The sequence below is a fragment of the Ixodes scapularis genome, unplaced genomic scaffold (genome assembly GCF_016920785.2).
Source record: "Ixodes scapularis isolate PalLabHiFi unplaced genomic scaffold, ASM1692078v2 PGA_scaffold8__174_contigs__length_109621045, whole genome shotgun sequence".
Lineage (NCBI taxonomy): Eukaryota > Metazoa > Arthropoda > Arachnida > Ixodida > Ixodidae > Ixodes > Ixodes scapularis.
In genome coordinates, this window is record NW_024609883.1 from 40,628,442 (window position 1) to 40,639,114 (window position 10,673).

The 10,673-nt window shown below is 48.2% G+C and overlaps 1 protein-coding gene across 1 annotated transcript; it reads left to right on the forward strand.

Annotated features, from left to right (window-relative positions):
* Positions 1-1,471: 1,471 nt before the first annotated feature.
* On the forward strand, positions 1,472-7,389 carry LOC121833375. The gene is made up of 4 exons (XM_042286590.1): positions 1,472-1,543; positions 1,712-2,000; positions 4,980-5,093; positions 7,233-7,389. The coding sequence occupies exons 2-4, from the start codon at positions 1,712-1,714 to the stop codon at positions 7,304-7,306; spliced, it is 477 nt and encodes a 158-aa protein (XP_042142524.1). The 5' UTR covers positions 1,472-1,543; the 3' UTR covers positions 7,307-7,389.
* The last annotated feature ends 3,284 nt before the right edge of the window (positions 7,390-10,673 follow it).

Sequence of the window (10,673 nt, forward strand, 5' to 3'; positions counted from 1 at the left end):
AGGCCAGCTCAGCTGCCCGCGGCACCTTGGTGTCGGCACACTCCACCAGCTGGGTATGTGGTTCTTGCACGGCTTGGAGTGATCTTGTGAGTTGGGAATCACCCGATTCTCATACCGTGTTTGCAGCAACCAGCAGCCAGGACCTCTGGAGCGGCCCTGCAGGGCGGCCTGCTGACGCAGCCGCTCCCCACCACCAGCGGGGCGTGCTTCGTAAGCATCTTCCAGAGTCCTGCGTACCCCCGTGTAGCAATACCACCGCACCCTTCGCTGCAGGTGACCAGTGACAACCAGCGCGGCCAGGCCAGCGCAGCTGCCCTCGGCACCTTGGTGTCGGCACACTCCACCAGCTGGGTATGTGGTTCTTGCACGGCTTGGAGTGATCTTGTGAGTTGGGAATCACCCGATTCTCATACCGTGTTTGCAGCAACCAGCAGCCAGGACCTCTGGAGCGGCCCTGCAGGGCGGCCTGCTGACGCAGCCGCTCCCCACCACCAGCGGGGCGTGCTTCGTAAGCATCTTCCAGAGTCCTGCGTACCCCCGTGTAGCAATACCACCGCACCCTTCGCTGCAGGTGACCAGTGACAACCAGCGCGGCCAGGCCAGCTCAGCTGCCCGCGGCACCTTGGTGTCGGCACACTCCACCAGCTGGGTATGTGGTTCTTGCACGGCTTGGAGTGATCTTGTGAGTTGGGAATCACCCGATTCTCATACCGTGTTTGCAGCAACCAGCAGCCAGGACCTCTGGAGCGGCCCTGCAGGGCGGCCTGCTGACGCAGCCGCTCCCCACCACCAGCGGGGCGTGCTTCGTAAGCATCTTCCAGAGTCCTGCGTACCCCCGTGTAGCAATACCACCGCACCCTTCGCTGCAGGTGACCAGTGACAACCAGCGCGGCCAGGCCAGCGCAGCTGCCCTCGGCACCTTGGTGTCGGCACACTCCACCAGCTGGGTATGTGGTTCTTGCACGGCTTGGAGTGATCTTGTGAGTTGGGAATCACCCGATTCTCATACCGTGTTTGCAGCAACCAGCAGCCAGGACCTCTGGAGCGGCCCTGCAGGGCGGCCTGCTGACGCAGCCGCTCCCCACCACCAGCGGGGCGTGCTTCGTAAGCATCTTCCAGAGTCCTGCGTACCCCCGTGTAGCAATACCACCGCACCCTTCGCTGCAGGTGACCAGTGACAACCAGCGCGGCCAGGCCAGCTCAGCTGCCCGCGGCACCTTGGTGTCGGCACACTCCACCAGCTGGGTATGTGGTTCTTGCACGGCTTGGAGTGATCTTGTGAGTTGGGAATCACCCGATTCTCATACCGTGTTTGCAGCAACCAGCAGCCAGGACCTCTGGAGCGGCCCTGCAGGGCGGCCTGCTGACGCAGCCGCTCCCCACCACCAGCGGGGCGTGCTTCGTAAGCATCTTCCAGAGTCCTGCGTACCCCCGTGTAGCAATACCACCGCACCCTTCGCTGCAGGTGACCAGTGACAACCAGCGCGGCCAGGCCAGCGCAGCTGCCCTCGGCACCTTGGTGTCGGCGGCCTCCACCAGCTGGGTGTGTGTCATGGTTCTTGCACTGCTTGGAGTGATCTCATGAGGTGGGCAACACCCAATTCTTGTACCGTGTTTGTGGCAACCAGCGGCCAAGACCTCTGAGCGAACCCTACAGCCTCTTTCTCCATCATCCGTTTTACCTAAACTCACTGAAGATGTCTTTCTTCAGATGAGCCGGAAGATCAAGCAGCTGGAGAATGAGAATCATCGCTTGGTGAGGCAGGCTGCCTTACAAAAGACAAGGGAAGCGACATTCCGGTCTCACTTGCACAAGTTCTTCACTGCGGACCAACTGGCAGCTCTATCGAGATCCGGCAACAGGGGGTCCAAGTGGTCTAATGAGACGGTGAAGAAGTCGCTGCAGATGCGATTTGCATGTGGCAGCTTGGGCTACGACTTGCTACTGGAGGGGAGCTTCCCATTGCCGTCGTCTAGAACTCTGGGGCGGCGGCTTGAAGGCAAGTTTGTTGTCAGGCCACTCAAATGCTTCAAAGCTCCCTGTTGATTATTTGCAGATATAATATCCTTGTTAGTAACTGTAGTGTTTTTGTATTTTACACAATTTATTTTTAAATAAGTTGGTGTCATGGTTCCTTTTTCACTTAGTTGCAGTGTGGTATGAAGGGGTAGATTATTGATATTGTGTTGGAATGATTCTCTCATCGCAGGCATACAGCACTAGTTTGACCTCAGTATCTTGCACGCGTCGAGATGTGAATTCAAGTTTAGAGGGGGAGTGTTTCCTTCACTCCCAATTTTTGTAACCTTGCTGATGCGACCATGGAGGTAATTATGCTGACGGTGTCTAGGAGAGCACCCTGTGGTGATGATGGTCGAATGAGGCTTATGGATTCCATACGAGCACTGCATGAACACTTGACTTGGGTTCGTGACAATAAGTGCCTCGGCAAACATTTGGGCAGCTCATGACTAATCTCTGCACACGAATGGCCAAAATTAAACACTGTTTACAGCTCAGCACATGCTGCACATGTTGCCATCCCCAGCCTATGGCTATACAGAGTCCTCACGTGACGTCATTCTAGTCACCATTCCCAGGTACTAAGCGTCCCATTAATGTAGTGGAAGGTAGGTCTAATCTGCACCCCGTGATTGGCGCGGCCCTACTAGAATAAAACGTCATCATCTCACCTACCAATCGTGTGTGTCCTGTGTCCTGTGATGTCGAGATCGCTCTAGCGCTCTTATCAGTTGCTTTGGGAGTCGCGATGAGTTGGCCGCGTGCCGTTCGTTCGGTGATGTGCACAGTTTCTAAGTGCTGGCAAAGTCGCGATTGCAGCGAGTTAGCGCAGTTGAGTGCGCTTCTTAACGAGCACCGGTGTGCTGTGCAGAAGCGACACTTACAGAGAAAACACCGTGATCGTGCGTATTTCGCAGGCACTGCGATTGTGCATTGAGTGGAAGGCACACCTCCAGAGAAGAAGAGGTCACGCGCGTGTGCGACGAATGCAGGAAAACATTGTAATGTAGCGTAATGATTGTTCATGTTCCTGGTCAATATAAATGCTTACCTCAAGGCCAAAAAAAAACAAAAAAACTGGCTTTTACCATGAATCTGTGTTACTCTACAATTGAGGTTCCGTCAAGCAGTGTGCATCATTGCTCATCATTTCTTTAGTCTAAGATTTAAAACGAATATTTGGGTATAGCAAGAGGACTGACAAATCTCTCATCTACTTACAATCTCTATGTAGGGCTCAGAATTAACTGAGCCTTGGCAGTGGGTAGGCAGATACTTGAGAATAACCTAAATGAAACCAGCTAGATTTTTCTTTACAAAGTATAATCATTGCTCACATGCTGAGTTTGTGCACTAGAAAGCTATCTCTACAGGAAAAATGCTGTTGACAAGGAGAACTAAATGACAAGCTTCATTTGTTGCTTCGATTAACAACTGCAGAATTTACGCACATCCTTGAGAATGTGAACAAAACATACTCAAAATTACTCTTGTCTAACCTCATTTCAGTGGATTACTGTGTGCCCCTTGATATTAGGTGTTTTAGGTATGATAGTCTTTATATCATATCTAAAATGACTTTTTATTCATACTCGTTCACACTCATCCATCACTCAAATACTATAATGTTTTGAAAAATGTGTACTAAGGTAAGAGTGCTAAGCTAAGTTAGCATGTAGCTTAGCTTGTTTGTAGCTAGCTAAGCTAGTTACACACGACTGGAAGCTAACTTAGGTTAGCTTCCATTAAGCTAAGCTACCTTCCGCCATCTTGACATCAACACTGTCAAGATGGCGGAAGCTGAACGCAATGGCAGTATCAGAAAGGCACCGCAAGTATTCAATATGCGATTCGAAATTATTCGACCCAAGTCACTATTAGCTTCTTATTCGCTTGAAACATAAAATTTGTTATTCGCACATGCCTGGTTAAGGGAAAACTAAAGCGGTTTTGTACCTTTAAAAAACACTTGCATCATCTTCATATTGCCTCCAGTATCACGAATATTAAAATTATTTGTCAATTTGAGGCCCGGAGTAGCCATCAAAGCATTTTGACCATAGCGCTGAAGCCCCGCCCTCCCGAGGTGTAAGAAGCTAGGAGGAAATTTCTGAGAGGCAGCAGCGTCGCAACAAGGATCCTCGGAATCTCTGCAGCTATTGCAAGCTTATTTGAGTGGTCGACAAATTGTGTGCGATTCACCTCATGCTCACGATTTTCGCTCGCCTGTTTGTTTTGACGTAAGTTTAGTACACCTATAAACTTTCATAAAAGATTTAGCGGATGTTGGTCAGGCGTGAAAGATTGTAGCGGGAACTAGGCGTCTGTAGCAGATGACGCACCATTTCACGAGAATAAAAAAAGCACTGCATTGGGCAAGGCTGGTCACATGTGCCGGAACACTGCACGAGAGATGGTGCTTGAGCTTCGGTGGCCAGGTGAAAGTTCTTGACGTGACATCATGCCGAGTGAATTTTTTAAATATTTCTTTGCGTTGGGTGATACTTCTTGAGCAAATAGTGCATATTCAAATTTGCAGGATACAAATACGGAAGAATTTACCTCTAACTCATTTTTTTTGGAGAACCTCTTTAGCTTCCCTTGAAGTGTTTTCAACAAAATCAGTCAGTGGTTCACAAATCGGAGTCGGCGACACTTTTAGCAACGCCCAGCTACCAAAGTAACCATGGAGTGTACTTTACTTCAGTGCTGGCATTCATCACCTTTGCTTATGAAGTGGAACTGCCAACTTTAAGAGAGTGGCAAAAACTCATAAAAAACCAGCAAAAACCATTCGTATGGACAACAGGAATGGAAGTTAGCAGCCTTTTCTTCGTTTAGTGCCCATGCTGTTCTTTTATTGACTGAGGGGGAAGTTTCAAATCATTGATTCCTTCAGTCCAGTTTACCAAACATTGCATACACTTGATGACCTAAAGCAGTTCTGTGTTTGTAGGTGAGCACTGCCCTACGGGTCCTCAGTCACATCACGGCCACTGCCCTGCGCTTCCTGGTGGAGAATCATGGCTGGAGCACCAACTTCCTCACCACGGCTTGGTTCTTGGAACAGGTCAACAAATGGTTTGATCTTATGAGCAGCAGGCACCCAGTCCTTGCGATCAGCAGGCAAAATGAGGCCTGCTACAAGAACACCCTTGACTTTCTGGTCAAATTTAGGGATCTTTTTCTCCACCTCACTATTGGGGATGGGGCGTTCAAGCCAGTGCAGGCGGGGGTAATTCTCTCTACTAAGTCCATTCTGAACCTGCAGCAAAGTCTCATTGAGAGACATTCTTTTTCATTTGTGCTCACATCCAGATTCACGCAGGACTGCCATGAAAACTTGTTTTCGGTAGTGCGACAGGGCAACCCTATCACAACTTCTTGGAGTTTAAGATGACCTTGAAAATCATCACACACTCGCAGTACCTGAAGGCGTCCAAGGCAGGGTCCTACGAACTGGACGATGCCTCCTTTTACCTGGCTGACCTCGCAGACTTGGATGTACAACCTGCTGTGCCCACCGACATTTTTCTTGAGGAGGTAGAACTCACCATGTCACAACCTGAGGAGGATAGCTTTGACTATTACCCGGGTATGTGGTACGAAGAGTTGTAAAAAATAATGCTACATGTGACACGTGTACTGCAGCTGTTCGAGTCCCCATGGCACCTGCAAATAGCCTCCTCAGGCTAAAGAGTTATGTCCCTGACGCTCTGACCTGCCCCTCTGAAGCTGCACGCGCCCTCTTCACAATTTGTGAAAGTGTCTTTCGCAGCCTCATTGCGGATTTGATGCATGCACGGAACATCCTGGACGGCCTATCGGCGAGGATGGCTGCAGAGAGCCAATGTGTTCAGCTGCCCGACCGCCATGAAATCAAAATGAAGCTCATCAGGTGATTCTGCCATGCACGGCTGCAACTGTTCCTGCGGGAAAAAAGTCGCGAGTTGGCGGCTGGGGCAGCTGAACGCAGGGACTTCGGCAGTCGATGGCAGGACCTCGGAGAACTAATTAGTGTTTTAGATTGCCTTAGTTGATGAGACTGGTGTCCCGTTCTCATTTTTTTTTACTTTGCTTTCTTCTTTGTGTTAAGGGCAGCTTTCAATTTTTGCATTCCTTGTTTACCAAGGCACTTCTGAATTTTTTTTACTCTTGCAACGGTTGTTTGTGCGAGGCCCTTTTTCTTGTGATCTCCATGTAAGCCTACGTGAAGCCTCTGCATTTTTTTTTATGCTTGCAACACATGTTTGTGGGAAGTTTCTTGTGCTGTGCTTGTAAGCATCTGTAATTTTTTTATGCTTGCTACGGGTCTGTGAGAAGCCCATTTTCTTGTGCTGTGCCTGAGGCCTCTGAATTTTTTTACGCTTACTAGAGATGTTTGTGGGAAGCTCTTTTTCTTATGCTCTACGTGCAAGCCTGCATGAGGCCTCTGGATTTTTTTCATGCTTGCTTCAGATGTTTGTGGGAATCCTTTCTTTTTCTTGTGCTCTGCGTGTAAGTTTGCGTGAAGCATCTAAATTTTTTTCACACGTTCTTCAGCTCTTTGTGGGAAGCTTGCTTTTTCTTATGCTCTGCATGTAAGCCTGAGTGAAGTCCCAGAATATTCTTTTACTTTTACGCTTGCTTCAGATGTTTGTGGGAAGCTTTTCTTTTTATTGTGCTCTGTGCGTATGGCTGCATGAAGCCTCTGAATTTTTTTACGCTTGCTACGGTTCTTTGTGGGGAGCACTTTTTCTTCTGCTCTGCGTGTAGGCCTATGTGAAACTTTCGCTGTCATGCAAACTTGCTCTTCTGTATCATGTTTTTTTTTTCTTGTCCTTGCTGTGCACTGCTTATGTTTCACTCATCCCTTTTTGCTTCATGTGGATGTTTGTAGCCTACACTTTCCTTCCTGGTGTCTTGCATGAAAGCCTATGCAGAGACTTCCTGCCCATGTTAGCTTGTCTTTTCCCCTGTCATTCTTCTGTTCACTTTCCTCGTGTCATTCGCATACCTCGAAATATGCACTCTCTCTGTATCCTCAAGTTTATCACTTCTGCACTTGCTTAAGACATTTGCAAGCCATCCCTTTACTTCATGAGCTTTCCATGTGAGCCTTCACCGTGCAGCACCTTTACGCTTCTGGGAGCCTATGCTTTGCCTCCGACCCTTTTGGTTTATCCACTTGCCTATTTTAATTTTGCAGTTTCTGTGTTTTTTCTTGCAGAGGCACGAGACCCATGTCCCCTCCATGGTCATCGGTTGCAGCTTTTGGGTCTGTCTCATTTTATTTCATTGTAGTTGCAGACTTAATTATTGTCAGGTATCTGTGTGTTAGTTTGTTTGCAGTAGACCTAACTGCCGCCATTTCCTTTCCGTGAGTTAGTTTTTGTCAGACGCTCATACTCAGTGTAACAGGTCCAAGGGCTGGGTTTTGTTGCTGTGTCCAGGATGTTGCAAGGAGACTGCTGGCCAATGGACTTCTTCCAAAACCGACGCGCCCCATTGCAGCGAAATACCATGCAGTGCATTCTGGGAACTAGTTGGCCACTCAGTTTCGGTTTCGACTGAGCAGATTCATCTCATGCTATCACGCCGCGACCGAACGCACTGCTTGCAATTTCGATTATCTGACTTTTTTTACGAATGTACAATATACTCATTCTCGAGCGATAGAAAACGAAGGCCGGGGCACTTTTTTTGGTTCCCGAAACACCGGATATTTGAGTGCGTATGCAAACGTAGTAGGACGTGGCTTAGTCACATCATCTTTGAGTTCAATTTCAATAATTCCGTCTAGTACCATTGAACTACAAGTGAAATTCGGTCACCTGGAGCATTACACATATTTTGTTTGCCAAATGTCCGCTTCTTGTTACTTCATTGGGCGAAAAGCAAGCCGCATCTTCACAGGAGTATCAAAGTTGAGCCCAGCGTTGACGCGTAAACTTTTAAGGAAATGCAATAAATTCGACCTCACTACTGCACCAAAGTTACTATGATGTCTTCCTCGTGTCATCATATATCTCCCACTCAAATTTTATGCTGATAGACGATTAAGTTTTCGCAAATGCGGAGATGGGCTAGCTACAACGGAGGCCCTAACAAGCGTCCCCTACTCCTCGCTAAGCCTTTTTGGACGAGCTTTTACTGACGCCCAAGATCTGTGCCTGAACGGTGTGTCCGAAATTATCGCAGCATACTCAGGCAGGAAGAAAGCTAACACATGACAAATATTATGGCCATTAGCAACCGTCAAATGCACTTTGAAAAATTTCGTTCGTTTGGCGCACCGCATAGGGGTTCATACCCGTCCGGCGTACTTCTGGCGAATGGTGCAACATTTTTCACACAAGTGCTCGACTTTTGCTTTCTTAAAACGGTCTGTATGCGCGAATGTGCCTATACGATTGCAGGATAACTTTACGTGCATACGCGATGTTGAATATTAGTAAAATGCAAGTGGGTGGGGACTTCGCTTCGTGCAGTGCTGCGGGTCAGTACAGATAAGAGATAAGAAGCTTTTCAGTGGCACCTCCGAGTTTTACTTCGCATACACAGGCGTATTAAGAAAACAGTAATTGCAAAAAGTAGTATTTCTTCTATGGACGCACGGAACGAACAGACTTCCTGATCAACAACATATAATGTAAAGGCGCGAGCTTGATGTATGCATACTTATTGGTTGCTACAGCCTGTTGATTCGTACATAAGCAAGATCCCCGAGCTTCGCAGCGTCGAGATTCCCAGCACTGGCTCGTCCAGATACCTCGAAACGCTAACAAAAAGGCTCAAGTACAAAAATACAACAAGCATGTGTTATGAGAAGCTATATACGTCTCGGGCTTGTGCTAAAGCTTCGAGGTCTGGCCATTTAGGTTAGTTTATAGACCACAAATGACGCTCTCGGGACCAGAAAACATGAGATAATGGCCGTTTATAGTCCACGCTCTGTGTGTAATCTCTGGTCGACGTGTCGATCGAAACCGAAACCATGCCACTCTCCTCCCTGGCCAACTAGTTCCCAGAGTGCAACGCGCGCCGTGTTGCATGCAGGGCTTTATGGAAGTAGTCTGTTGTGTGCATGCATCAAGAATAGTTGTGTGTCAGAAGTTCCTTTATTTCGTTGTTTTTTGACTCCATACAGACCAATGTTGAAATTGTTGGTGGCTGCTTCATCCATGGAGTGCAAGGATCATACCTATTTGTTTATTAGGGAATAATTGACATGGCCATGTTATACATGTTTGTTACATGGTCACTGGAAAGTGTGGGAAAAGAGAGAAAGCCCATGGCCGTTGCACAGGGAAGCCCCCAGAAACACTGACCCCTGGTGGTGGCATGATCCAACAGTTTGCCGCACAAGCTAAATGTTCATCTTGGTTGGTGTCCCCCGTGCCTGAGTGGGGCATCCTTGCACTGCTTAAAATGCCTGCTCAGTTCCTGGTCCATAGCCTGGTTTTTTCACTTGTTAACTGCCAATCAAGTTAGTGCCCAGTGGTAATTTCATCATCTGACTAAAAATGAGTTGAGTTAAAGCGTCTGGGGCACAACTGGCCCAGGTGGTGCTTCATTGTGCCATGGTGGATTTTACCAAAGTCATGCAGTTTTCGACAGCCTGGAAGATGATCTTGGTCCCCATTGTTCTACAGCTCCCATGTTTCTTTCAAAAACAGGGCTGCTTTCTTTAAGCTTGCTAGGTCTTTCCAGGTCTACCTTTGGCTCCTGGGTCTCAGTGATGAGGTCCATGCAGCAAACTCTAGGACAAAAGTTGAACACGAGCTCTGTTGGAGATTGTCCTCCTGTGGTAGGCGGTGTGCGAGGGTACACAAGGAGCCATCTTGGCAAGTATGCGGCCAAAGAACCACCCGAGAGTTTCTTTAGACTGTCCTTGATCGTTCTGACAGCTCTCTCGGGAAGTCTGTTTGACTGTGGATAGTTAGGTGCAGTCCTTAGGTGGCCAATTCCATTCTGAGTAATGAAGTCGGTAAACAGCGTGCCGGGGAGTGGTGTTCCATTATTGGACACCAAGCAAACAGGAAGTCCTAACCAGGCGACCGTGCTCCTCAGATATTCGACTGTTGCAGTGGAGTTGGCTGGCTGCTGATGCCAGTGGTTTCTTTCAATCTTGGTAACTGTTTACCACAATTAGCACCGTTTTACCTTCGATAGGTGCAGTGCAGTCCATGTAAATTCTTGTCCATGGAGCCGTGGGTTCTGGCCAAGCTTGTGGCTCTGCTTCTGGTGGCATTAATGCAGCCTGTTGGCATATTGTTCAAGGTTGTACGGCATCAACCATTGCCTTACCTAATTGCGTTGATACCCATGCATGTGTCATGGAATTCTTGGAAGAAGGTTAACCTCCTATGGGCCTTTTGACTCCGTGGATGTTGTGTGACGACACTGGTCCAACTGCCTCTGGAGGTGTGGCACATTCAGGATCAGTTCCTCAGTGTGGTTGCGATACACCAGGAGCCTGACGCACCAGTGTCTGCTTTGCCTTGTTAAAGCCGTCGTCTTCCTTTAATACACACCTCTATTTCACATTTTTCCGGAGCAGGTGGTTGAATGGAGCCAATAGCTGAAACATTTGAGGCAGGCAGCTTGCATGCTATAGATGATGAATCCTGAGAAATAACAAAGTGCATGGCAATTCCATGGAGCAGGA

What these genes read in the sequence shown, in the direction of transcription:
- LOC121833375 (XM_042286590.1), top strand. Translation starts at nt 1,712, where the DNA reads ATGAGCCGGAAGATCAAGCAGCTGGAGAATGAGAATCATCGCTTGGTG. An exon ending in TCTGGGGCGGCGGCTTGAAG is followed by an intron (nt 2,001 to 4,979) that starts GCAAGTTTGTTG and finishes CTGTGTTTGTAG; the next exon opens with GTGAGCACTGCCCTACGGGT. An exon ending in CGGCTTGGTTCTTGGAACAG is followed by an intron (nt 5,094 to 7,232) that starts GTCAACAAATGG and finishes TTTTTCTTGCAG; the next exon opens with AGGCACGAGACCCATGTCCC.